The sequence below is a fragment of the Passer domesticus genome, chromosome 4 (assembly GCF_036417665.1).
Source record: "Passer domesticus isolate bPasDom1 chromosome 4, bPasDom1.hap1, whole genome shotgun sequence".
Taxonomy (NCBI): domain Eukaryota; kingdom Metazoa; phylum Chordata; class Aves; order Passeriformes; family Passeridae; genus Passer; species Passer domesticus.
This window is the reverse complement of record NC_087477.1, coordinates 15,257,127-15,282,589: the sequence shown is the minus strand read 5'-3', so window position 1 is coordinate 15,282,589 and position 25,463 is coordinate 15,257,127. Positions and strand designations below refer to the sequence as shown.

Genomic DNA, 25,463 nt, shown 5'->3' with positions numbered 1-25,463 from the left:
AAGGTAATGAAATTCCAGGAAACATCAGATGCAGCAGGTACACGAAGATAATTCTGTTTTTATAACCAATTTCAGTCAGATAAATACTAGAATCCTTTCCAATTTTCCCCCCGTGAAACTAAAGTGTCACTGAGATTTACAGCCCCCTCAAGTTCTCTTTTCAGAGGAACATTCATTTACATAAACAGATAATCCCAGATAAAAATTTCCATTAGACAAAGGTGAAATGGATCAATTTTCTCTGCCAAGACAAATCTTAAATCTTGAACAGATAGGGTCATTATTACACCAGGCCCATTTCAGAAATAATGTGTTAAAAAAAAAAAAATCAGCCGATAGCAGCCATTTCCAGCTTTCCAATTATCTTTAAGAAAAGCTTATTCTGTGGACAATAAAGCACATTACTGCACAATATGATACAGTCCATAAAGATCACAATGTTTTATGAAAGGTTAAAGAAAGCTCAGCACATTTAGGGGAATGTCATAACCCACAAAGTCTTTCAAGACTTAACCAGATCCCGGCGCAGGCCGTGCCAGCGCTGCACTGTCCTCCCGCCGTGGCAGCGGCGCTTCCCGGGGGCACCTGGAGATTGGGGATCCGTGTGCACGGACGGGCTGCCACAGCTCCTCCTCCCCCGGGAAGGAAGGGAATTACCTGCCCCTTCTCAGCCTGCTGGGGACGAGGAGACGGTCATTGACCACTTACCACACACACGGGGTCCCTCTGCCCCTGTCCTCGCAACCGAAGGGCTCTTCCCAGCCCGCAGGGACACCTGGCACACAGAGAAACATGGAATGAGGTCACTGTGCTGCCTCCTCCTGCTTCACCTGCACCCCCAGCTGGGCACTGACGGGGGGAGGCAGGACCCCAGCCTCTCTTCCCCACCGCAGCCCCTGCTCCCCACCACCTGCTGTGGCCTTCCCTGCAATGCTGGAGCAGAGCATCCAGCTCCGCAGCTCTCCCCGGCCCCAAGCTCCAGGGGGAAGCCGGGCAGCTGGGGCAGGAATACCCTCCCGCGGCAGGGAGGCCACGCTGCTCTCCAGTGCCACACAAGTTTGTCAGGCCCCTGGGAACGGAGTTTATGAGGGGTGACAGCAGCAAGGAGAAAGTGCCAGAAATCACTGCCTAATAGACACAGCAGTCAAAGCAAAACAAGCAGCAACTTATCTGAATCGATTTTTCATCCAAGAGGAATCAGATTTATTTGCCATTTAACTAACTGCTCCTTACAGACATCACAGCAGGAACAGGGAGAGGAGCGGTATGGGCATGAGTGACACAGGGCTAGTGTCAGGAAACAAGATCCCCTCGCAAGAGATGACCTGCAGGAAGGCTTTATCCTGCTCACTGGCAAATCCTGCCCTGCAGACCCCTAAGCCTGCTCAGGAGTGCAGGTGATAAGGCTGCACAAATCCCTGGGAGAGCTATAGGTACCACAGGAACTTCAGAGCTGGGGGTGTGCTGCCACTTGCTCTGAAGAATGAGAAACATGAATTACCTGAAAGAGAAATGGACACCAAAAGGCACATCTGGCCATGTTTTTCCAAAGCCTTATCCTATACCAGAGCAGCAGGCAAAGTTATTTTCATTCCTTTGCTAAGAGCACCGCAAGACCACCAGGTGAACCCAACAGTCTCTGGAGTGGGGACTTGGTTCAGTGACTTCATCTGAGGTATTTTAATTCCTTTGTTGTGGTGGATCTTCTGGACCAAAAAGTTCAGTGTGACAGAGGCTGCTTGGTGTCATTTACCCTTACAGCAGCCAGCACCCTGGGTTGTCTTTTCCATGGCCATCCCAATAGATAGTGACAAAGCTGTGGAGTAACAGCAACTCATTCCTCGGTGCAAGGAAGGCCATCATCTATCTAAATGCAAAAAAGATGCGAAACTGCACAAACATTTTTAAAATTTCTCATCAAGGGTCTTCTGGTTCAGCCCCCAAAACCAGAGGCATACCAGATCTGAGAAGCCTGATGATATGGCATCCCTATTTGCAGTGAAACAAATGTCTGCGTGAGCAGCAATGAAAAGTGCCTTTCTCCATTGCTAGAAATGTGAGTACCTTTTAGTGACACCAGAAGAAAAAACCTGACAGGACACAGCTGAGCCATTGGACTGTTTGCTACAGCTCTATCAGCTCACCAGAGAGCTGGCAGCACCAATGCTGGATGGAGCTGTGCAGGCTGCAAAGGATTAACACCACCCTGGTATCAGTTCTCATCTGATTTTTCAGGCCATGTTTGTGCTTCTATTTCTGTCCTACAGGAACATGACAGAAAGCCTGCTGTCACCTTCTACAGCTTGAAACTAATTGTAAACTATTAAAAGAATTACTTTGTGCAGAATTTTTGAATAACTGCTGGAATTTTAACCAATATCTTTGGGGACATTGCTTAAAGGGGATTTTCCATAAAGTAAATAAATGCCTCGGTGCCAAATTTAAATTAAAATTAATGACAAAAACCACATCTGCTTTATCCCACCCCAGACAGAAAAGAGCCCATAAATGACAACACTTGTTTTCAACTTTAAAAACTCTCCTATCCTGTGTGTAAGTAAAAGATTACTACAGCTCAAATGGGAGGCAAGAAAGAGCAACAAAGAGCAGAAGCTCACAACTATCATCTCTCTCTTTCAGACACACACAAAAACTCAGATTTCACTCTCTGTGGTGGACAAGAGGCGAGACATTTTCAAGAGGGATGGTGTTTGACTTGCTGGTAGGTTTGGGCTGAAGAGATCTCCAACAGGCTGCATGATTCAATGATCACTGCACACAAGAAGCTGTACAGGCGGGACTTGGGTTACCCATAGAGGGATCACTGGATCACCTTTCAACCTGAGACATGGTCCCAAACACTTCTAAATAAAGCAAGGTAACTGCTGCAACCCAGGAAAAAACCCAAACAACCCAAGCAGGATTTCCTATGAACTGAGACAACTGTGGTAGATCACGTTGGGGTCTCATCTGCCCCAGCGTGCAGCCTTTCAGCTGAATTTTGAGTAGCTAAGGCTGTAGAAATCACACACAAAAAAATAATGTCGATGTTCAAAAGCGTCAGGCGATGCGATTAAAGCTGTCAGGCGCAGCGATCAGCATGGCTTCAATACACAGAACTTGCAGCTCACTAGAAGACAGTACATGGCTGACTTCATAATTTTATTAAATTGCTTTAATTTTGAGCTGAGAAAATCTTCCAAGTAGAGCCATACTTCCTTTAACTGCTACTGGAAACTTTTTTAATGTGTGGAAATACTTGCTATTGCCATCACTGGCATATCAGTCATAACATCTAATGGTGTGGAGATTGTTGCCTTATAAAATTCACAGCTGGGTAGCTACATGGCTCAAGGCTAAAACCTATTTTAAAATCCAGTATTTTAGGAGGGAGAATGTTTATTAAAACATTTTGCCCATTAAAAATATATGACATATCATCGGTCATTCCATGTGATGCAGTGCCAGCCCTTTTTTAGGCAGTCCACTTGGGATGACTGCTGAAAACCTGGCAAGCCTGTTTGACAAGACCACATCCTAATAACTAACTAGTCCATCAAAAAAACCCCAAACAAACAAAAAAAAAAAACCAAACCCCGCAAACAAAAACCCCTTAAAAAAGCATTCCAGCATCCTGAAAGAAACTCACCACTGCCCCTGAAGTAGCATGCCCAGAACTCGCTCACACACAGAGCCACAGTTGGTCTCTTCACGCTGACAGTCACACACTGACATGCTTGCTTGATCTCCTCATGGCACAAGTTACACTGAAATAATAATGAGGCTGCAGGTTTTACTTGGGTTTTGTTGCAGTTTTTTGGTTTGGGGCTTTTTTTTTTAATGAAATGTGGTGAAGAGAGAAATGTTGATAAATATCCTTTCAGCAACTCCAGGGGCACTTGGCATCCACTTCCACGAGCTGATGCATGTCTTAACCTGGATTACATAAGGATGAATACTTGGAGGCTAAACAAAAACCCAAGATTGCTGTCTCTTTGACCATTTCCCCACCTGTACTCTCTTTGTAAGGAGAGCCACTGGCACTGCACAGCAAGGATCTCCCTTGTCCAAGGTGAATCTCCCTCCCCAGCGAGTACTCCCACTGGAGTCAGCAGGGTCACCCACAGAGGGACCGATGGCCAGCATGAGTGACCAAGTTCCCCATCTGATCCCACCTCTGAAACAGCTGGCATTTCAATCATTAATTGAGAAAATTATCTGAAAAGCTCTGACAAAGTGGAAAGGACTCAGATATGCAGAGATAGATGTGCAGTCAAGGTCGTCTGTTCTCCTGGCTTGTCGCTGTCTGCCTGACCTGAGGAACCACAGCCTGTCCCAGCTGCCTGCAAGACATGCTCCCATTGGGATTTTGCAGCAGCAGCAGGACCAACAAGGCCAGGCAGGAACTAAGAGGTCTCTCTTCCCGAACCACTGACACAGCTTCCGGATAGCCAAGGAGGTGAGGATGAGGGCAGACCAGGCTGCCTGAGCACAAGAAGGGTGACACCTTGGATGTGAGGTGTCAGTCATGTTCAGTGTGCTCTTTGTCCCATCAGGGCCAGCCAGACTCCTCACAGGTGGCAGAGTCACCTGCTCTTCCTACTCAAGGTGCAGAAGAGAGGGTTAAGCTGTTAAAGTCACTTTCCTACTGCAGGAGAGATTCTTCTGGGAAGTTAACCCAGTCATGTCCTGTGGTCCCAAGGAAGCACAGCCTGTCCAGTATGTCCTGGTTCTAGTCCCAGCTGAGTCTTTGCTTTGGACTAACTCTCCAACAAAAAGAACACCATGTTTTATACTTGCAACAAGTATGCCACCACTGCTAACAACCAGGAAAATAACCCTGACTGCATTGCACATCCCCTTGCAGGAAAAAGCGTGGATACTGTTATTCATATTTGTACTGTACAACTGTTCCCAAAATGTCAGTCTTCTCTGATGACCCTAAAGAGACTGAAAATTAAAGTGCAGTTCTGGGCAGGGAAGCGACTCTATTAAAAAGAGACAGACAGAGAGAGCCCGTAGCTGTTCCGAGCAGCCTTCCAAGTTCTATATATTAACTAAGCCTATGCACCAAAGCCATGTTTTTAACTACTGTCAGCACTGCGGAGTCACTCCAGCAGCAATCGAGCAAGCTGTTCTGCCTCATGCCTCATCACCATTTCTCACACTCTGCATCAAAGCACCAACATTAGCAAATTCAGCTGCCCTTCAAACTCCCAGCTCCAGTCAGGAGGAAGCATCTGCGGCCATTCAGCTCCTTGTGAGGCTGCTGAACAAAGTCCCAGCTTGCCAGGAATACCCAGATAGCCCAGCCCGATGGCTCCCCATAACACGTGGCCCTAGCGCAGGCAAGGAGCTGTGAACAGCTCCACATCCCCATGCTGCTCTTAGATTCCCGCTCCAAACCCCTCTCTGACAGCATGGATCATCTGCAGGCTTTCTGGAGTCACTCCTGCCATTTCAGCACGCTGGCGGGAATCAGATCTCAGCGGGGGAAGAGCACACTTCACATGTTGGTAAGATCACTTCCCAGTGACACAGCACAGGCTGACACAACTGCGGCTCCAGCACTGTGCCTTCTGCGGAGCACAAAGCTCTCATTCCAGCAGTCAGAACACCGTCAGAAGGCATCCATCAGCTCAGCAGACTGCAGGAAAACAGGAAACAGAATCAAGATGGGCTTTGGGCAAGAGTAGCAGAATTCTAACTCCTCACGGCTCAGCGTGCACAGCACAGACAGGGAGTTCAGTCACCGCCTCGCTTCTCCCAGAACACTGGGTTACTGTCATTCTGAGGTCACAGAGAAAGGGGAGCAGAGGCAGAACAGAATTCTCGAGAGTGGTCAAATCCAAGTGCTCTGCAGCCACTTGTGGGACATACTGGTGAGTTTTGTATGACTGATGACACAGCAGGGACACAGCATGATTTGTGAAAGGAAATGGCAAGGAGGGTGCAACTGGAGAACAGAGGAAAATTCCAACAGATGCTTCTAAGACTGGGAAACAATCTTCTGTGGACTTTGCTTAATGTTTGACAACTTAAAAAATATCAACACATTAGCTTAAATATGTGGAAGTAAGAGATGAAATGGTCAAATAATTTGATAACAAAAGGGGAAATTTAGGTAGGAAAGCAGGTTACTGATTCCATACTCTTTTCTCTGCAGAGAATTTTCAGTCCAAGTAATAGCTGAGAATGAGCATTCCAGGTCTCCCAGGCCCACATGGAGATGGGACTGGGGCACCTACTAGCATGAAAAGTGGACAAACACATGACATTTTAAAAAAGGGATTAAAGCAATTGCAGGGCTTGTTATACTCTACTTGGCTCTTCACCAACTTCCAGCACTTCCTAATACACAGCCTCCTCCTCAGCACTTAAAACTCTCCATGATTTAATGAAGCTATACAGAGGATGAGGGTAAGAGAGGGAAAATGACCTGTGTATCTTTAGAAGATCACAGAATTCCAATTTTAGTAATCAAAACAACTGAGGAAAACTTATCTGAAGACAAACTAAACAGCAAGGGGAAAACCCCAATCTGGCAGGCAGGTGACAATATCCAAGGTGCAGTGAGCCGAACAAGACAATCATTTCCTCCCCATTTCCTGGATCTTTCAGGAGCATTTCTGGATGCAAGGCAAACCTTCATTTTGATATGACAAATTCTCAAACTAAACCACTGCTGCTTAGCAGAGATTGTGGCATTTAGCAACGCAGGAAAAAAAAATATGATGCGCATGTGTTCATCTTGGCAGATGACGAAAAAACAAGCCAAAAGGAAGTGCAGTGAGATCATCCCAAATGTCAACACCCAGGCCTTGTTTGGGATTAAAGCAGCACTTCATAGATCAGATTAAAAAGCCCACTAAAAGTTTGTAAGGACTTTTGGAAAAAGCCCAGTTGACTTCAGCACAGAAATCCTCACGAGAACCAAATGAGAACGCGTGTCTGTTGTCCTGCTTACAGCAACATTCAAATACCTGGAGGTATCCATCAGCACCAGTGAGGCTTTACAGCAAAACCCACGGAATGACTTTACAGAAAGGCTGGTTTGACTTTTAAGTGCCTTAAAAACACAGTCCCCTTTGGTAAATCAAACTCCAGCTAGGTGACAGAAGCCTCGGATCCCCACAGGAACTGGCTCTTTCTTCAGCAAGTTCCAAACCCATGTTCTTCTCCAAAATTACCTTAAGGAACAAAGATGTCCACAATTCCTGGAGTTTCCCTCTCACTAAAAATACACCAAATAAACTTACCCCAACTAGAGAAGCAAAACATCTCAGTCAAAATAATTGGTCTAGAAATGCCTTCTGTTGTGGCATGAATTCCAGCTATGATAAAATTTTATAGGCAGACTGGAGTTAAAGAGACCTTTAAATATGAAAAACAAAAACCCCAAATCTGATGCGCCTAAAATTCAGGACTCCACAGAAGTGGAGGACTGTTTTTCCTCTACCAATTTTTTTTTGCCCTCTATCAATTTCACTGGAAGCAGACTGTTGTGCTAGGAAACACTACCCATGTGATTAAGAATCTTTCCAAAGCAGCTTCTCTCTTTCCCTGAAAATCCCTTAAGTTCTCAAAAAAATTTTTTTATTGTCCCCATATCACTTCCACCTTCAGAACATATCCAGAAAAAAAGCCATTTGTCAATTACTTCCAGCTCTTTCAGTTCAGGACTCTATTATGCTGCACAATTGTTCGTGTGCATCTGCTTAATGTGGAGGGAAAAGATGTTGCTAAATTGGCAGCAGAACAGTGGGCAGGGCAGGAGAGGTGCCTTCTCCATTGTGTGCACAGGGCAGTTCTGCTGGCTGCAAGGGCTCAGGCAGCAAAAAAAACCCCAAATGCCATCCCTGCTCCTGCTATTGGCAGCTGCTCCCTCATCACCAAAGAGAATTTACCGCACCACTGACAGATGCTGAGATTCAGAAGCTGGAGCTGAAAGCCAAAGGGATTGATTCAAAAAACAAAAACACACCTTGGAAAAAAAAATTTTAAAAAAATATATAGGAAGAGCCCTACCAAACCAGGTCACTTCAGTGTACACATCACATGGCATCTCTCCATGGGGAGAGGAAAGAGAGAGCTGAGCCCCCACGCAGATGTCTGCAGGTCTGTCTGCAGCCCTCCTGGAAGCTGTTTGCTGCTAAACCAAAGAGCTGCAGGAAACCATGGAGAACTTGGCCACAAAATTCCTAGTGGGGACAATGGGAGGAGAGAAGACTTTCAGGGAAGAGGACCTTGAAGTCAAGCTTTCTTGGTATTAAAGTCATTATCAAACACAAGATATTTGCATCCCTAGTGTTGTTTCATGAAGGGAATTGGTGGATCAGGGCTGTCCTGGGATTTCTATTCTTGCACACACACTTTCTCTGTCAAAGCCCCTTTGGCTCCTATGAGGCTACAAGTCTTAGTTTCTTATATGTGACTCTGCTGTGTACCAACACCCAGGAATGCACTGCACAGCTGCTGTGGCTATCCCCAGAACAGGATTCCTGTGTTGTACATGACAAGGGGCTTTAATACCTCCCGTCCCGATGTCACGCATGGCCCGGGGCTCAGGGACAATCCATGCACGCGAACACCTACATGGTCTCTGTGGCCATAAAGCAGAGCCTGTACTTCATGCACAGGTTTTGCCAAAATGCTGCACACAGCATGCCAATGTATCCCTCCTGCTTCCTGTCCCCAGGGAAAACACCATCGTGCTCATCGCAGGCAAAGAAACCCCGAGCTATCCACCAACGCTGCTGTAGGCACGATGCACAGGAAGACACGCAGTGCCTTCTGACAATTTCCTGACTAAGGCAGACTGATACAGGGTTTAATTCCTGGGCACGAATGTCTTTTCTGGAAAACTCAGAGCAAGCTGAATTCTCCCAGAGCATCGGATTCCAACAGTGGGAAAAGTTTGAGTCCCAGAGCACCTCCCATTTCCTTACTTGTAACGTGGAAAGCCCCCGAACAAAAGTCGGGAGGAGGCATTTTGCCAGGCACTTCAGAAGAGGGCAAACGGAGCCACGGTAACTTTCGGAACATTAGCACCACCCCGATGCGCGCTGCTAGGGCTCTGCGGGGCCCGGCCCGCCGCGGGGAGCCCCAAACTCTGTGGAATGAGGCTGAGGATGACGAGGCAGCCGGCAGGAGGCAGGCCCAGGTGCGGCGGCAGGACGGGCGGTGCGTGGAGCAAGGCTGGCACCTGCCGGGAGAGCTGGGCATGAGCGGCGCGGAAACCAGTTTCGATGCCTCAAAAATCAGCACCGAAAAATATTTCCACTCTTTCAGTTTTAAAACTGAACCACTTTGGGGTTTGCTCACATTCCGCCATCAACATTTGAGATATTTGGTTGGGATCATTGTCCTTCCCCCAGCTGCTCCCTGGAAAACCAGAGCATACATGGAGCAGGGCACAAACAGATCCTGGGATTCCACACAGTCCGACCAGGTTTCCTCACCGGCTCCGCTCTAGGTTTCCAGCGGCAGAGCCCCACGCCGCTTGTTCCCTAAATAATTTCAATGTGGTGCAGGCACACAGTAGCGGCTCGGGCTGGTGCCTCGGGAAGGTCCAGGGACAAAGCTTTGGTTCCCCGGGCGTTTGCCATCTCTCCGGCTGAGTCTGGGATCCCTGCGGAGCCATCGGCTCCTGCTGTCTCGGAGCGCCGGCTCAGCCGTGCGGAGCCCCCAGCCCTTGGCCAGGCCCCGGGGCAGCTCACGGCCCCGTGCTGGGGGCGCTGTCCATCCCTCTGTCCATCGCTCTGTCCTGGGCACAAGCCGCAGCTGCCCCGGAGCCCCCTGCTCTCAGCGTGCTGTCAGCAGGCAGTCCGGCTCCTGGGTGAGCTCCTCAGCCGCCTCTCTGAAAGCCTTCCCCACGTCCATCTGCACAGTTGACTCCAGTCCCAACAGGAAAGTAGGGAACCTCTCGAGCTCTTTCATCTTTCCTCCCAATTAATCTTATCTGCCAGTAAAATTCGACATCGTAGGAATCGAGTGTAGGAATTAGGGCAAGCTACTTACTTACCCAGGAAGGTTAATTTAGGTCAAAGCTACCGCACACAGATGGCTAATTTCAATCCCTTACACATACAACACAATTGTTCAATAAACTCAAAATAAATAGTGTAAGTAATTCATTTAAAGCTGCCCTGATTGTTTCTCAATTTCCTCTATTAATTTAACCTATAACACTCCTCCTATCAAAGCTTCAAAGCTCTAACTTAACAGCCAATTAAAGCTTCTTTAGGAAAAAAAAAAAAGTGCTGTCAGCACGGATTTCTTCCGACTGAGCCCCTTGAAGCACTTGGGAGTTCATTTAAATTGCACTGGGCTTAGGACCAAAGCGCTTTTTGCAGGTATAATCGTCTCAGTCAGCTAATGAGACAATGGACAATTAGGATTAATTAAGGTTTTTAACTCGGTATCAGCCTTCTGATCACCCTTTGGTGACGCTGGAGCAAAGAAGAAACCCCTGGGTGTGTCAGCGGGAGCTGGCGGGAGCGCACACCGTTCTCCCCAGCTCACTGCCATCGGGGCTCAGCTACGGCTGAGTCCCCCTGAGAATGCCTTCTCTCTGCGCTTCTCTCCTAAATTAGGCTTACTAACCTCATCATGGAAAGCTTGGGTGAATGGCAAATCCTGAACCAGAGGAGCAGGACGGAACAGGAAACAGAAACCAAGTAAAACAGGGACGAACCATTCCGAGTCAGCCTCCAAATACATCCCGGGAAGCTGAAACGCAAGCAAGTATCTTAAAGCTGAGCCCGCTCAATTATTATTGTGGACAGGATTCCTCTGAGGAACTCCTGGAGTTCCATGAGGGGGAAAAGGTACCCAGCACGCGGAGCTGCTGAGCAGGAGGGAGGAGGCAGGGCAGGAGCAACAGCGCTCTAAGGACACCAGCAGGGAGAAATCTCAGTGAATGGCCGACCGGCACAAATACTCAAGAGCTGCTGCCGACCGAACCCAGCTTAATTTGGGGAACCAAACGGCCTAACACAAACCTGGGGGTGACGCGGCACAGCTGGTTCTGCCCAACACCCGGCCTCGAGTGTCAGGGTGGATTTTAGCCTCCCATCGTCCCCATCTTTTAGTTCCTGTGATGCACCTGTGCCAGGGGACAGCCCCACACGCTCCTCACGGCGTCTGGTGTAATGAGACCCAGACCTTTGAGGGGCCTTCCCGGCACAGGACTGCCAGCATCACCCTCTGGCACACCTGTCTGCAACTTGGAAACCAAAAGTCTTGTTATTATACCTAGGGAATTAATGCTTTACCCCCACTACTGTTTTGTTTGTTTGTTGTTTGTGGTTTTTTTTTGTTTTGTTTTTTTTTTTTTGTAATTAGCAAAAAACCATTAAAAGCAACTGGCAAACACCATACAACTTTTCTTACTGGGGCAATGCAAACTTTTGGAAGAGTGTTTCTTGCTACTAAGACTTTTTGTTACTTCCCAGAGTACACAAGGCAACTCTCAAAATGCTAGTAATCATGATCTCAATTAATCAGACGTTGCACATTGCAATTGCAATTCCCACGGGGAACGACAGCCCTTGGGGTTGTTTGACCTCAGAAGTTTGTTCCTGGCCTCTCCCACTGAGGTTTGCAGCCTCAGGCCTACCTGACCGGCCCAAAGGCACATCTCTGTTGTTCCGGAGGGCCGAAGGGTCCAGGGGATGCCCAGGGGGTCCCAGTGGGTTCAGAGGAGTCCTGGAGGGTCCTGGAAGGTCTGAGGAGTCTGAGGCACCTCAGGGCTTTGAGGAGTCCAAGATATCTGAGGATTCTGAAAACCTGAGGGGTCCCAGAGGGACTGAGGCACCCCAGGGTGTCTCAGAGGGTCGTGAGGCTCTGGGGGGCCCCGGCGGTCTGGGGGGCCCTGGGGGGTCCTGGCAGGTCTGAGGGGGCTGAGGAGTCCAAGGCACCTCAGGGGGTCCCAGCGGGCCTGAGGGGTTTGAGGGGCCCTGGGGGGTTCCGGCAGGTCTGAGGGCTCTTAAGACACCTCAAGGGTGTGAGGAGCCCAAGGTGCCCCGGGGGGTCCCGGGGGTCTGAGGGGCCCCAGAGATCTGAGGGCTCTGAGGGGCCCCGGGGGGATGAGCGCTCTGAGGCAGCGCGGGGAACTTCGGACTCCAAGGCGCCTCGGAGGATCCCGGAGGTGTGCGGGGTCCTGCGAGGGTCTGGGAGCTCGGAGGGATCCCAGGAGCCCGGCGGATCCCGGCGGATCCCGGCCCGCGCCGGGGGCTCCGGAGCGCTGAGGGCGCTGGGGCGCCGCTCGGGCGCCCCCTAGCGGTCATTCCCGGCGCAGGACGGGGCCGACCCGCGCCGTGACGCCATCGGCGGGCGCCGCGCGGTGACGTCATCACGGCCCTTCCCGGCGCCGCTCCCGATCCCGATCCCGCTCCCGCTCCCGGTCCGCGAGGGCGGCTTGGGGCGGTCCGATGCGGCGGCGGCGGCCAGGATGCACCAGAAGCTGCTGCGCAGCGCGCACTACATCGAGCTGGGCAGCTACCAATACTGGCCGGTGCTGGTGCCGCGCGGCATCCGGCTCTACACGTACGAGCAGATCCCGGTGTTCCTGAAGGACAACCCCTACATCACCGATGGATACCGCGCCTACCTGCCCTCCCGCCTCTGCATCAAGAGGTGAGCGCGCCCCGCGGCCGCGGGCCTGCCCGGGCCCCGCCGCCGCCGCTGCTCACGCCGTGTGTGTGCTTGTGTTTGTGTGTGTTTGTGTTTGTGTGCTCCCGCAGCCTCTTCATCCTCTCCAACGAGACCGTCAACATCTGGAGCCACCTGCTCGGCTTCCTGCTCTTCTTCACGCTGGGCATCTACGACCTGACGGCCGTGCTGCCGGCGGCCGGCGCCTCCCGCGAGGACTTCGTCATCTGCTCCGTCTGCCTCTTCTGCTTCCAGGTGGGAGCCGGCTGCCCGCGGGGCCGGCACGGCTGGCACGGCACAGAGCCCGCGCTGGGCGAGCGCGCTGCTCCGGGCCGCCTCTTGGAGCCGCCGCAGTTTGAGCGGCTCCAGGTGCTGCTGGAAAAGGGCCAAGCACCGGAGCACCGGGATGGTCGGGAAGGGCTGGTGGCCTCATTGTTACTTGTCAGAGGGATCTGTTTGCACAGCAGACGTGTCCCCTGCAGCTCCTGTGCAGCACGCTGTCCTTGCGAGAGCTGCGTTGTGTTCTCTGCAGGGCACAGGATGCCTTTGCACAGCCACAAGTGGCTCTGGTGCTCCTCCCTGCTCCCGCAGAAGGCCACAGAGAACCAAACGCTTCTCAGGGAAAAGATTGTAAGCCAGCCTAGGAGCAAACAGAGTTAAATTTCTGAGTGCTCCCTCAGTCAGGGCACACAGCAGGCACTCAGGGCAGATTTGGGCTCTGGGCTCTGCCCTGTGCTGGTGCGGATGTGTCTCCCTGGAGCACTGCCAGCTCTCTGGGCCTCGGGAGCTGTTACTTGTACAACTGGTTACCGCGGTTTGCGGTGTCCTGCTCCTCCTCCCCCTGCCAGAGCAGCTCTGTGGCTGGCTGGCAGGGATCACAAATGCCTGCACAGCACATCCTGGGCCGGGCGCTGAGGCTTGCTGCGCTCCCTGCTCCTTGGTAAGGAATTAACCCCCTCCTCTGGCTCTCTGCGTAGGTCTGTATGCTTTGCTCAGTAGGATACCACCTCTTCTGCTGCCACCGCTCCGAGAAGACCAGCCGGCGCTGGATGGCGCTGGACTACGCGGGCATTTCCATCGGGATCCTGGGCTGCTACGTGTCAGGAGTGTTCTATGCCTTCTACTGCAGTAACGTGAGTCAGGAGCGCGTCCTTGCAGGGCTTGGTTTCTGTGCTGCAGGAAGGGGTTCAGTGCAGGTGTCCAAGGAGAACAGGAGCATTGTGGCACGGATGGGAACTGGGACATGTCCCTCTGACCTCAGCAGAACTGTGCCGGCTGAAGAGACAGGCAAATGCAGGTTCTCCTTTCCAGCTGTTGATTGCACAAGCCTCAGCAAAATATTTAAATTTCTCTCAAGGCAGGGAAACTTTACAGGTCCTACCTGTATCCAGTGCCTGAGGCTGGTCGTAGGATGTGTCCCATCACAGGTACTTTATTCAAACAGCATTGCCCACGAGGTAGCTGCTGCGAGGCAGAAACAACCTTGTTTTCCCTCCTCCTAAGAGAGGATGAGTAAATGAGTTCCCTGTCAAGGCCTGCCCTGGACATGGCTGTCCAGGAGCAGAACTGGGCTGGTGAGGCACAGTGCATTGAAAACATTTGGTGCAGGACCTGCTTGGAATGAAGGGTGTGGTACCAGGTGCCCCCAGGAACAGTCCCCTCCCCTCAGTGCCAGGTGACAAGCAGAGGGCCCTGCACTCAGACCCATGGCAGCAGGGACAGGGTGAGGCACTGCTGTGCTCGGTCACTGAAGCCTTCTGCCCAGAGCTGACTTTTGCACTCCACAAACTCGCCTTTGTTTCTTTGTGCCCCCAGTACTGGCGCCAGGTGTATTTGATCACTGTGCTGGCCATGATCCTGGCAGTGTTTTTTGCTCAGATCCACCCCAGTTACCTCACACAGCAGTGGCACAGGCTGCGCTCCATCATCTTCTGCTCCGTGTCTGGCTATGGAATCATTCCCACCATCCACTGGGTTTGGCTCAATGGCGGCGTTGGGGCATCCATTGTACAGGTAAAAAAAAAAAAAAAACACCAAACCTTTTGCTTTTCACTTGCCATCTTTCTTGAGTTCTCTTACACTTGGGGAAGCAGGAGGAATTCAAATCCTTCTAAGGACAGAATTCTTTTGGTTGATACGATCCAAATGGGAACACTGAGAAGTGTGTTGAGAGGGGATAGACAGCTTGGGAGGCTTCCTTGTGCTGTGCTGCCCTAGAGCTGCGAGGTGGGAAGGAAAGCAGGATCCAGCTGTGCCTGTGCCTGGGCACGGAGCAGCCTGTGCGGGCAGACCGCACCCTGGCAGGGCAGGGGCCAGGAGCTGAGGTGCCTGTGGAGCAGGAAGGAGCCTGTCAGGCTGCAGGAGTGCTCAGGGCTGGCCGCCTCCACAGCTCCAGAGGGCAACCAGGAGACACTGGGATGATGGGATGATTACTTGTCTCCTTGTCTGTTCCCTAGGATGGCAGCAGAAATCAGCATTTACCTGCTCAGCCCTCTGTCTCCCACACAATCCTCCTCTAACAGCTCTGTCATGTTACTATTTTCCTGTTTGCTTCACCCCTTGGAATTATGCTGTGAAAGCAGCAGCCCAGTAGAGCCAAAGGCATGCCCCAGTATGAACCACCCTGAAATCACTACAGTTGCTCAGCAACACCTGATGGTGCTGAAAGAAACACTTCATTTTCACAGTGAGCACAAACTGCACACACCTGGGCTGGCCTGGATGCGTGGCTGTCCCCTGGGGTGAGGGCTCAGCCAGGTCCAGAGCTGCTGTGGAATGTGGCAGAGCACCACTTCGAAATAGATGTGGCCTTTATGCAGGACATTTCACAGTGTCCCCCGAAAAACCAGCAGTAGCAGTTGTGCCCCCACACTTCCCCATCTGGCTTCCCCTGGGGTAGCAGGATGGTGTCTACAGTACACATTTTGTTTCCGTACTTCAGAAGAAGGGTCCACTTTTGGTAATTCTGCTAACAAGACCCACCTGGTGGCCGTGTTGCTGGTGCTTGAGCAGTGCTGTGTGCAGCTGCTGCCATCCCAGCCTCAGTGGGATGTGCTGTGCAGGCTCAGGGCAGTGGCAGGTGACCTTGCACAGCCACATGCTGTGTCTGCTGGCAGCTGAACGGAGTAGCTTGTGTGTAGAAGCTAGAGGCTGGAATAAAAGAGGTTTCTTCCCACTCAGGCTTTCCCAGAGTTTGGCATGTGTGTCCCCATTGGGTTTGTGCACAGCTAACACAGGCAGGGAAGGAAGATTCGGTGCTGTCATGCCTTTTCCTTTTTTATCCTTAGGGACATTTTTTTCTGGTTTTGCCTTCTAACAGAATAGGAGAGCTTGCTTTTCTTTTGCAGGAGTTTGCTCCGCGGGTATTTGTCATGTACTTCATCGCTGCTGTAGCTTTTCTCTTCTATATTTCCAAAGTTCCAGAAAGATACTTCCCAGGTAGGAAATTCTCTTCTGGCTGTTTTCTTTTCTGCAGTTAAGCTTTCTGCAGTGCCACAGTCCTTGCTGTGGGTGCTGAACTTCCTGGGAGAGAACAGGCTGACCGTGTTCCCCATGCAGTGTTCCCACACAGAGTAAAGGAGTGGGACGAGGCAGACAGCTTCCATCAAGTTCGTTAAAGAACTTTCCCTGTCAGCCCTCACGGGCAGGGTGTGGCAGAGCTCTGCAGGACGCCGATTGCTGATTGCACTGCATGGCCAGCTTTTAACAGCTGAACTCCATGTCCCTGTTCTCTCCCACAGGCCAGCTGAACTACCTCGGCTCGAGCCACCAAGTGTGGCACATCCTGGCAGTGGTGATGCTGTATTGGTGGCACCAGTCCACAGTGTACATCATGCAGTACCGGCACAGCAAGCCCTGCCCCGAGTACAGCGCGGACTTGTGAGCCAAGGTACGGCTGCTGCCACCTTCGGGAGCAGGACACTGAGCACAGGCTTCGGGAATGCCGGCCTGCACCTCGGGTCGCTGCCCCGCAATGGGTCCTGACTGGTGCCAATAAAAAGCAGGCGTGTGATGCCAGGCACTCTGCTCACCTGTGCTGCTGCACTGGATGAGGCTCTGTGGAGCTGCTGGGGCCTTGAGCAGTTTTAGAGCAGGCTGGACTTAGCCCTGGCAGATCCCTTCCAGCTCTGTGTCACAATCTGAGTAGTCTCAAACCATCATTAGTACTTAAGTAGCCTTTTCCTCAGGCTTTTGTCAGGTTTTCAGTCTGCTCAGCATTGTTCTGGATGTTGTGGAAATCAGATGAGTTGCCAACTACACGTGCACAGTGATTTACCTCGTTTCCCTGCTCTATTTCAGAGGCAGCACGAGAGGATCTGTGACTCTGAGGATCTGGGCCTCATGTGAAGAGCTGTGTTGTCAAGGACTGAGGCAGTTCCCTTCCTGACTGCTGGACTGTTACCCCCTTGCTGGGACAGAGTGTTACTGCAAGCTTTGATAAACACAGCAGCACTGCCTGGGTCAGAGGGGTGTTTCCTTCCCAGCCAGTTCCTGCCCTGCAGTCAAGAACCAAGTGGCTCTGCCTGGAGCGGGACAGCAGGGGCTGAGCTAACTCGGCACACAGATCCCAGCAGGATGCTTTGTTGCTTGGCAAACACCAACGGCTCAGGCCTGGATGCCAGGTTTGCAAGGGGAGTGCACATTTAGGAGAACACTCCTGGCAGCGTGCCTGTAAAATTGTAGGAACTGTGGGAGCCGGTCCTGGATCCAAAGCACAGCCCTGTGGGCAGTGCATCCCTCAGCCTTGATGTGGAAGATGTGTTTATGCTTTGGCATTGGCACAGGAACACATGAACTGGAATTCAGTGGATTTCTGTCCTGGATGAGCTCTCTCCCATTCCCTGGGAGATAAGATCACATGACATCCAGCACACTTAGATCTTCACTGCAGATCTTGAAAATAGCCTCCCCCAAGGGGGGTCGGGGTGGTGCCAATGCTTTAAGAAATTTCTCTAGATCCCTTCAGCAATCTGGAATCAGTATTCAAAATATTCCAGGAGTAGCACTAAGCCTGCGTGTCCATGTTTTGTTGCTGTTTTGCAATCAGGGAACCTGCTGGGGATGCAGATTCCTGAACTTTGGCCTTTTCCAGTGTGCAGGATGATACTGCACTCGCAGACACCGCTGTCCAAAAGGACTTGCTTTCACAATCCTGCCACAGTGCCAAGGCTGCTTGGAGTTTCAGGATGTGATGTGGAACCATTCCTTATGAAATGAACACCAGGGAGCCATGGAATACGCTGGTTATTGCACAGCTGCAGCCCAGCACCATTAAGCTCCAGGGGTGCCAGTTTTCCAAACAGCACCGGCATCCTTTGGACTTGTGGGTTAGAGGCAAGGATGCTGCTGGGACAAATCCTAAGTGGCTGTGTACTTGTGGAGAAGGCTTCCCTCCAATCCACTGGGAGAGGCTGGCTCTGTGCAGTGACTGCCCCAGGGCAGGCAGGCTCTGTTGGTTGCCCGAAGCTGCCTCCCTCTGGGCTGAGGCAGAGGAGCAGGACTTGTTTTCTGGTCAGGGTGTGCCAAGGAGATGTGGAGTGGAGGTGGAAGCTTACAGACAGGCACCTGCACTCCTCAGGCATGGAGAAGGCAGGATGGAAACTCCTCCTGATATGCTGGATAGGGATGCTGTCTGCGGTTTTGGTGTTTTTCTGTTGTTTTTTTTAACTCCAGAAACAAGTATTGGCAAAACTGACTCTGCATTACTGATTCAGCTCCCAGAGCTTTCAGCCTTTCAGTGTGAACACTGATTTTTTAATGATTTTTTTAACTTGACAGCCAAGCAAGTTTCAAGTGCACTAATTACTACTACTGAAGCCTGACAAGGAACTTGCAAGTGTAAAAGTCTGTTTCCAGTGTTATGTGTACAGTAGTACCCCAATAATGTGTCTGTACTCTGAAATATTACTGACTTCAGCATTTGCTAATGTATTTTTATAATGGAAACTCTCAACTTCTCCAGCAGTTTCCACCAGATAAGGAAACTGATTGCCAAGATGTGCATTTTTACCTGACACAATTTATCAAGCTGCATGATGATCTTTGATGTACATATTGATCCTATAAATAAATTCCAGTTCGTTGGTTTTTTCCTTGGAGTTATATCATTCCTGCATCTCATGCAGCAAAACAATAGATGTCAGTGGCTCAGCCATGGAACTTGTGCCACAGACAGGGATTTTTGGGGGAGACTCTCTAGCTGAACTCGCTGATGAACTCAGCTTTTCAGCCTACTACCAAGTACTCTATTAACGGACTCCTGCTGCTGCTTTATCGGTTCTTGACCATTTCCATTCTTACTTCAGCTCACCTGAGAGTAAAATCAATGCAAGGAGCATCCAAAGAACCTGCTGCAGTAAACAACTGCAGGAAGGGGCTCACACCACATTACAGTTCTGTCCAGAAGTGCAGAGCTCAGTACAGTGGCACTGGGACCCATTCACGACCTTTCTGCAGGAAGGCTTTAAGGAGTAACACTGAACTGAAGGATTTCAACCAGTTGGATACTGCAGGATAATTGGGCAGCAAATACAACTACTTAAAACTGTTTTAAGAGAATCACAGGTGCTTACATGACAGCTACAAAATCATTCAGCAGCACTGCTTATAATGAGTAAATGAAACCTCCACACGAATACCTCACAACACAGTGTTGAAGAGACCTGCAAAGGCACTGTTACCAGGTTCCTTTATTTAACAACTCCAAGGGTTTTATGATATACATCAGCCTCACAAAAAAAGTTAAAAGTTCTCGCTTTAGTAGTACACAAAAAAGCTTTAGAAACTCCAAGTCTAACAAGAAATGGAAGTGTAGTTCAGGCAAGTGCACTTAAAAGCTGAATGCCAGCAATTTTAAAATAGTTTTTATGCTCTTTAATAGTAGGTGATGCCTCAGTCATAACTTTACCATACACACCATCTCCTTGATTTCCTTTCAAAATAGGCTCTATGGAGCAGTAACACAGCAGCCACCCTTGGTGCTCAACGCATAATCACTCAGGTCACAAACATGATTGTGGCTGCTGGGTTACCAACACCACAGCAGCTCCAAGGGGTACGTGATGTGTGCGAGCATGTGTATATTTTATATATACTTCTTAGATATATAAAAATACACGATATAGTATAAAAAACTCCAGATAAACTCTTTTTCTCACAGTAGCAAATATAATCAACTTATTTTCACAGTACTTGGTTTTACTAACTGGGACACCCAGAATGATTATAAGCTTTTTCCGCCTCCAACACTGGTGCTCACAGAGCCCTCCACCACAGCATTAATTGTATTAATTACATACCTAAGGGCCCTTTGAGTCTGCAGGCAAACACAACTACCTGGTTCTTCTTTCCACCACCACAACCACTTAAAAGAGGTTGTGCTTCCTTCTTAGCACTTGGGGACAGACTCTCTCTCCAGCAGCTGATCCTGGAAGGCCTGTGCTTCAGTCCCTCAGCATGCTGAAGGAGAAGCTGTAAAAACCCACTGGGATTTCTGTCTGGAAGGGAAGTGCCAACCTTGCCCTCTCGCTACCACAGGCAGCACGTACATGTCTACTGCAGCAAGGGCTTTCCTGCTGTCTACTAAGGTCACATTGCACTCCACACACCCTGAAAAAAGGCAAAGGATACCCCGTTCCCTGACAGTCCCACATTTCACCTCCTTTGAATAGTGGATAGTGGCTGAAAACAACCCCCAACTTGGGTTCAGTTGTGTATAAACTACATACACCAGGAAAAGTCAGCTTAGCGGGGTGAACCAATCTCACATCGACCATGAGAAAGGATAAAATAACTGAAGAAAAAAAAGCTAAATTTAAGCAAAAACCTGACTGGTGTCTCAAGTATGAAGAACCAGGTTTCTTAAGGCCATTAGGAGGCAAATATCAGGGGCCATAAATCGTGCCAGCTCTAGAGTCTGAGGTCTGCAGCTTGCCTTGGCCTTGTGTCTCCCTTCAGCTTGGCTGTGCTGCAGTGTAAGTGCACAGAGACCCTGTGCCAAAACCCCCTGCAGCCCCTTCAGCTATGCCAACAGCCCGTGAACACATCTCCTATTTGTCATTTACCTGATGGCTTCTGCCCACACTGGCTCTGCCGTGCCCAGCCTCCTCCCTGCACCTCTCCTCCGGGCCCTGGAGCCAAGCCCCGGGGCCATGTGCATCCTTAACCCTTCCTGTTGCTTTCCCACTGGGAAGACCACAACAGCCTGGCTTTGGTGAGGACCAACCACATTTAGGACCACAGTTTTCAGCTCATTTTGTGTCCACCTCACTGCCACATTTGTCATCTTGATGCATTCCAAGGGCTCTTCAGGCAGGTAACAGCTCTGAAAGACATTGAGAAGGGCAGCTCATAAGCATGCACAGAGAGAAAGAAAAATAAAGGGAAAGAGACTGTAAACCTGAGTGTCAGAAATGCTACAAAAGTTGGCATGTGCTTCTTGCAACCTTTGGCACCAAACAGGTGAGAAGAGCAGTAATAAAGCCTGGAAAGTCCTGTGTTGAAACATTTCTACTCAATCTCCTAAGGGCTTAACTCCTAATCCTGGAAAAGGCACACTGAAGCAGGCACAGCTGGAATATTCCACCTACACCCTGTGAGAAGTGAAACTGAGGAAGATGAAGGTAGCTATCTGTACACCATCACTATGAGCTACATTCAGATTCCAGAGGTAAGGGAAGCTGTCTCACATATATCCTGGGGGGCATTTTATCAAACTGATCCCAAAGGAGGCACGTGATTTGTTTTCAATGTGTTTTCAGTGAATAGTGAAAGGGACCAAATTCCCCCATCATCTCCTGAATATCCAGCAGGAGGCGTTGGGGGAAGAAAGCTCACAACCCTGAATATCTCACTTCACCTGCGAAAGAGGGGCACGTGAGGACACCCGGCCACAACCAGGGATGTCCCCCCTGTGCAAACACCCAGCTACCCTTTCCTCAGCCTCCGGTGGAGCGGGACAGAAAGGTGAGACAAGCCAAGGAGCCACCTCCTTTGTGTCCCTGTGAGGATGGCATGGAAGCCAGGCTGGGCTGTCCCGAGGGGCACTGTCCCTGCACACAGTGTCCATCCTGCCTGCACACACCGCCAGCCTCTGCACCACAGGAAGCAAACCCTGTGCTCGGCAGTGTTCACACCTCCTGCCATCACACGAGGCACCTCCCGGTGCACGGCAGCAGGACAGGGGTCCTTCCCAAAAGGCTCCATGGGGTGACATGCAGCTCCGTGGTGCAGCAGCCACCAGCTCCTGCTGGAACACAGCCGAGGCAGGAAGCTTCTCCAAAGCTCAGTGCCTTTAGCGACCCTTAAAAGAGCATCAGGTTACAGTCATGTCATAAAACTGTTGTGGTGAAAAACCAACAGGTCTGAGAGAGGACACATTTCCTTTGCAATCAAAATCCATGAGGAAAACAGACACAAATCCCAAGTTGTAATTAAACCAACCCAACGGTTGTACCTCACAGTCAGTTCTGCAAGTCATCTGAAGCACTCCACGTGCCCAAGGACAGCCCCTCTTCCAGTGTGCTGAGGAGTCTCCCAAAGTGCTGCAATCCTGGCCACGTCTCTGCTGGCTCACTCCCCCACACATTCAGGCTTCTCACAGATCAGTAAATCACCTCCTTCTTTAGTTTTGACTCTACATTTCCAGTTTGCTACTTTACATTAATGGCACTTACTATTAAAAAAATAATTCAAAATTGACCATTTAGGCACACACACACACAAAAAAAAAAGTCTGCCTTTCGTCTCTGCAGCTGCATAGATGTCTGCAAGGTCCTAAGCCATAGCTGTGCTCTGGAATTCTAGGCCACAGCCCCCTGAGGATGTGGCTGCTTTATTTTTATTATTATTAAAGGTAGTTTTCACCTAGGAAGCAAAGACTGGGCTATTTCCAGCACATAATCTGGATATCAGTACGTCTTGGTTCTTAGGTCTGATGAGACACGAAGAAGCACCGCAGTTCATTAGCCTCCTGTACATATGGGAAGCATTTTCCATGTGCTCCCTGCCTCTTCTGCTCCACCAGGGCATATGGCAGAGGCAAGGAAAGGCAAGACCAAAGTGCACAATGACAGTATGTCCCAGGGCCCCAAGTCAGTGACAGCAATTCGTATTCAATTCCTCATTTCATTCTGGGAGCCACCTGCCATAAGGAAAAAACACTTCTGATTTTTTTTTCTCTTTTTCTCCAAAAGATCCAAATCAGAACTAGCCATTATTTGCAATTCCATCACGCATGTAGGCCACTGCCTCCTCAACCTGAAGAAGCTGTACAACCCAGGCCCCTGGCATTTCAATCACATAAATTACTCCACTAAACCTTTATTAAGGGACTTGGAGAGGTGTAGTGGGGGGAACCCACTGGAAGCCTCTACTGTTTAGAAGGGAACGGAGCTGCTCCGAAGGGATCTAACTCCAGTGCCTGCTGTGGCTGGCTCTGTGTGCTCTGCACCACCAGCTCTGTGAAGGGCACCGCACCAAAGTCATCAGTTTTCAGCCCGTCCCCTCCGTGAACAGCCCCGTGCAAGGAGCTCTGCCTGGGCCTGCCAGCCACCACAACTGCGCCGTGGTCCCCGCGGCTGTCCCCAAAGCCCTGGTGCTGGGCGTGGCGCATCAGCTCCGGCGGGTGGAAGGGTTTGGCTCCGAAAGGATCCAGCAGCGTCTCGTCCGTCTGCAGAGGGTTGGCTCGATCCTTGCTGTCAGTCAAGGCCACGCTGATGTTCTCCTTGGAGTCCGAGATGGTCAGGAACTCGTTGCTGCTCTGCGAGTCCCTGCGGCCGGCCTTCCTGTGCCGGCGGGCACGCTCCGGGGTGCGGTAGATGGGTTTCAGCCCCTTCTTGCTGCTGGTGGGGGTGCCGTGATGGCGCTTCCCGTTGTTCTTGGACACCTCCTGCTTCATGCGCCTCTGGCGGGAAGACAGCTTCTGCAGGTTCCGCTGCTGCTTCACCTTCTGCTGCTGCTGCTGCTGCTGGCTGCCTGCGATCTCCTCAAACGGGACCAGCCCAAACAGGTCCTGTCTGCTCCCAGCAGACTTGGGGACAAGGGACGGCTGAAATGGGGTGCAACCAAAGATATCCACGCTCCGCGGAGAGGTGGGGGAGAGCAGAGGCTCCATCCCTGAGCCCTGCCCATCTTGCTGCGGCACCTTTTTGCTGAAAGGAGCTTTTATGAAAACATCAAAGTCATCCTGCTCTTGGCTTTGGCTGGGAAAAGCCACCTGAGAGGAAACATCTTTGACCACTTTCTCTCTTGCCTGAGGCTGCAGAGTGAAAAAGGGCACAGCTCCAAACACGTCAAATTCTTGGCCAGAGTTGATCAGAGTGCTTGGCACCTCAGGCAGGGACATAGGCACTGAACTGGGCTCTGTGATTTCACTGCTGCCCGCACCATCTCTGAACCGAGTGCCCGGGAGCCCTTCCACACATTTTTGCTTGGTTCGGTCACAATCCGAATCGGAGCTCTGCTTTTCTTCCTCCTCTTCTTCCACCTCTTCCTCAGAATCCATGAGGAGAGGTCGGTGGCCTAAATTCTCTGGTTCTGTATCATTGTCATCATTGAAGTCTCCATTCTCTCCGTGCAAGACTTCTTCATCCTCCTGCTCTTCTTCTTCCTCACTGCTCTTGGGAGAAGGAGGATCCGATTCAAAATCACTCTCTGACTCCTCACCACCTTTTGTCACGTGTCCCTCTGCACTTTTCCTCCCTGCCCGGGGATCTCTAAATGCATGGCTCAGTTTTCCAGCCTTTGTTGGGGTCCCTAAGTTATTTCCTTGATTGCTGGCTGAGTTATCCACTTGTTTTCCAGGGGAACCTGTGGGTCCAAAGAAAAAAGCAAATGAAAACTTAAAACACAGAAAGGCAAAACTTGCCCCACACACTCCACAGCCACACACTCCAGGAGCTGATGCAAAACATATATCCTGTACTTAGGGAGGGAAACCAGCTAAAAATCAGATCAGACATTTCAAACAACACACATAAAATGAACAGACAGAGCTGCCAGCTTTCCTTCTAAAGCACAAGGTGCCTGGAAATACAGTACCAGTATTTGGGGGGCATACACAAGGGGCTAATGGACACAGCTGATCTCTAGGAACAGCTTTTCAAACCCAGTCATTACACAGCTACTCTCCTCTGGAAGCAGCAAGATTTAAACACTAATTTTTTATATTATATTTTTAAGCACAAAAGCTATTTTTCTATGTGCTTCTGCTTTGATAGTCTGCTCTGACAAACAATGCTGTAGTCGTGACAGCAGCTCCTTCTAACTTGTGCAGCAACTGAGGCACAAAGGCTCTTGCTTTTCCTCAAGTTTGAGAGCAATGCTTTCTGCTTTGTGCCTAAGTGCAACCTGTCAGCTCAGCTTCTCAATGGCGAGGAAATTTATCTACTTCTTTCCCTCTGCCAGCTTTCTCCCTACTATTCACTGACAACTGGAACTGAAGGAACAAATCACTGACGAGTCTTTTGTGGCATGGTTGCCTTGGAAACACTGGAAGCAATAAAAATTTTGCAGTGGTACAAAAAAGAGATGGCAAGAGCAGGCAGAGCAGGGGAGGCTGCACAGTAGCACTGGCACTGCTCTTGTCACTGAGCACACTCATTTTCTCCCTGTGTCAGAGCTCTGTCATGTGGGGTGATGTTTTCAGGAGTGTAACTGATTCTGATTTCTACTGGAAGGAAAAGGGAAGGAGGGAAATCAAAATACTCAAGTCTCCACTGGATAAAGCACACTTGCCCTAGAAATGTCCTCTTGGCCACAGACAGGGTGCCTGATGTTACATGTAACACTAGCAGCAGCAGGAAAATTCA

The 25,463-nt window shown here is 50.3% G+C and overlaps 2 protein-coding genes and 1 long non-coding RNA gene across 7 annotated transcripts in view; 1 reads left to right on the top strand and 2 right to left on the bottom strand.

The window, feature by feature from the left end:
• The window catches only part of LOC135298584 (uncharacterized), a 250,881-nt gene extending 239,055 nt beyond the window's left edge, over positions 1–11,826 (bottom strand). Inside the window, exons 1-2 of the long non-coding RNA XR_010360570.1 lie at positions 11,621–11,826; positions 709–775 (exon numbers count right to left, since the gene is read on the bottom strand). This is a non-coding gene — a long non-coding RNA (uncharacterized LOC135298584). The remainder of the gene's footprint in view (positions 1–708; positions 776–11,620) is intronic.
• Positions 11,827–12,346: 520 nt separating this feature from the next.
• Positions 12,347–18,746, top strand: PAQR3 (progestin and adipoQ receptor family member 3). Its single transcript, XM_064416324.1, has 7 exons — positions 12,347–12,639; positions 12,747–12,909; positions 13,632–13,787; positions 14,470–14,667; positions 16,002–16,092; positions 16,395–16,543; positions 16,954–18,746. The coding sequence occupies exons 1-6, from the start codon at positions 12,455–12,457 to the stop codon at positions 16,535–16,537; spliced, it is 936 nt and encodes a 311-aa protein (XP_064272394.1). The 5' UTR covers positions 12,347–12,454; the 3' UTR covers positions 16,538–16,543; positions 16,954–18,746.
• Positions 18,747–19,325: 579 nt separating this feature from the next.
• The window catches only part of BMP2K (BMP2 inducible kinase), a 49,687-nt gene continuing 43,549 nt past the window's right edge, over positions 19,326–25,463 (bottom strand). For 4 of the 5 annotated variants that reach the window (XM_064416319.1, XM_064416320.1, XM_064416322.1 and 1 more), the window contains one exon: positions 19,326–24,462. In XM_064416319.1, coding sequence (XP_064272389.1) covers positions 23,024–24,462 — 1,439 coding nt within the window. In that variant the 3' untranslated portion in view covers positions 19,326–23,023. The remainder of the gene's footprint in view (positions 24,463–25,463) is intronic. The other variant, XR_010360565.1, reaches the window with a different exon arrangement.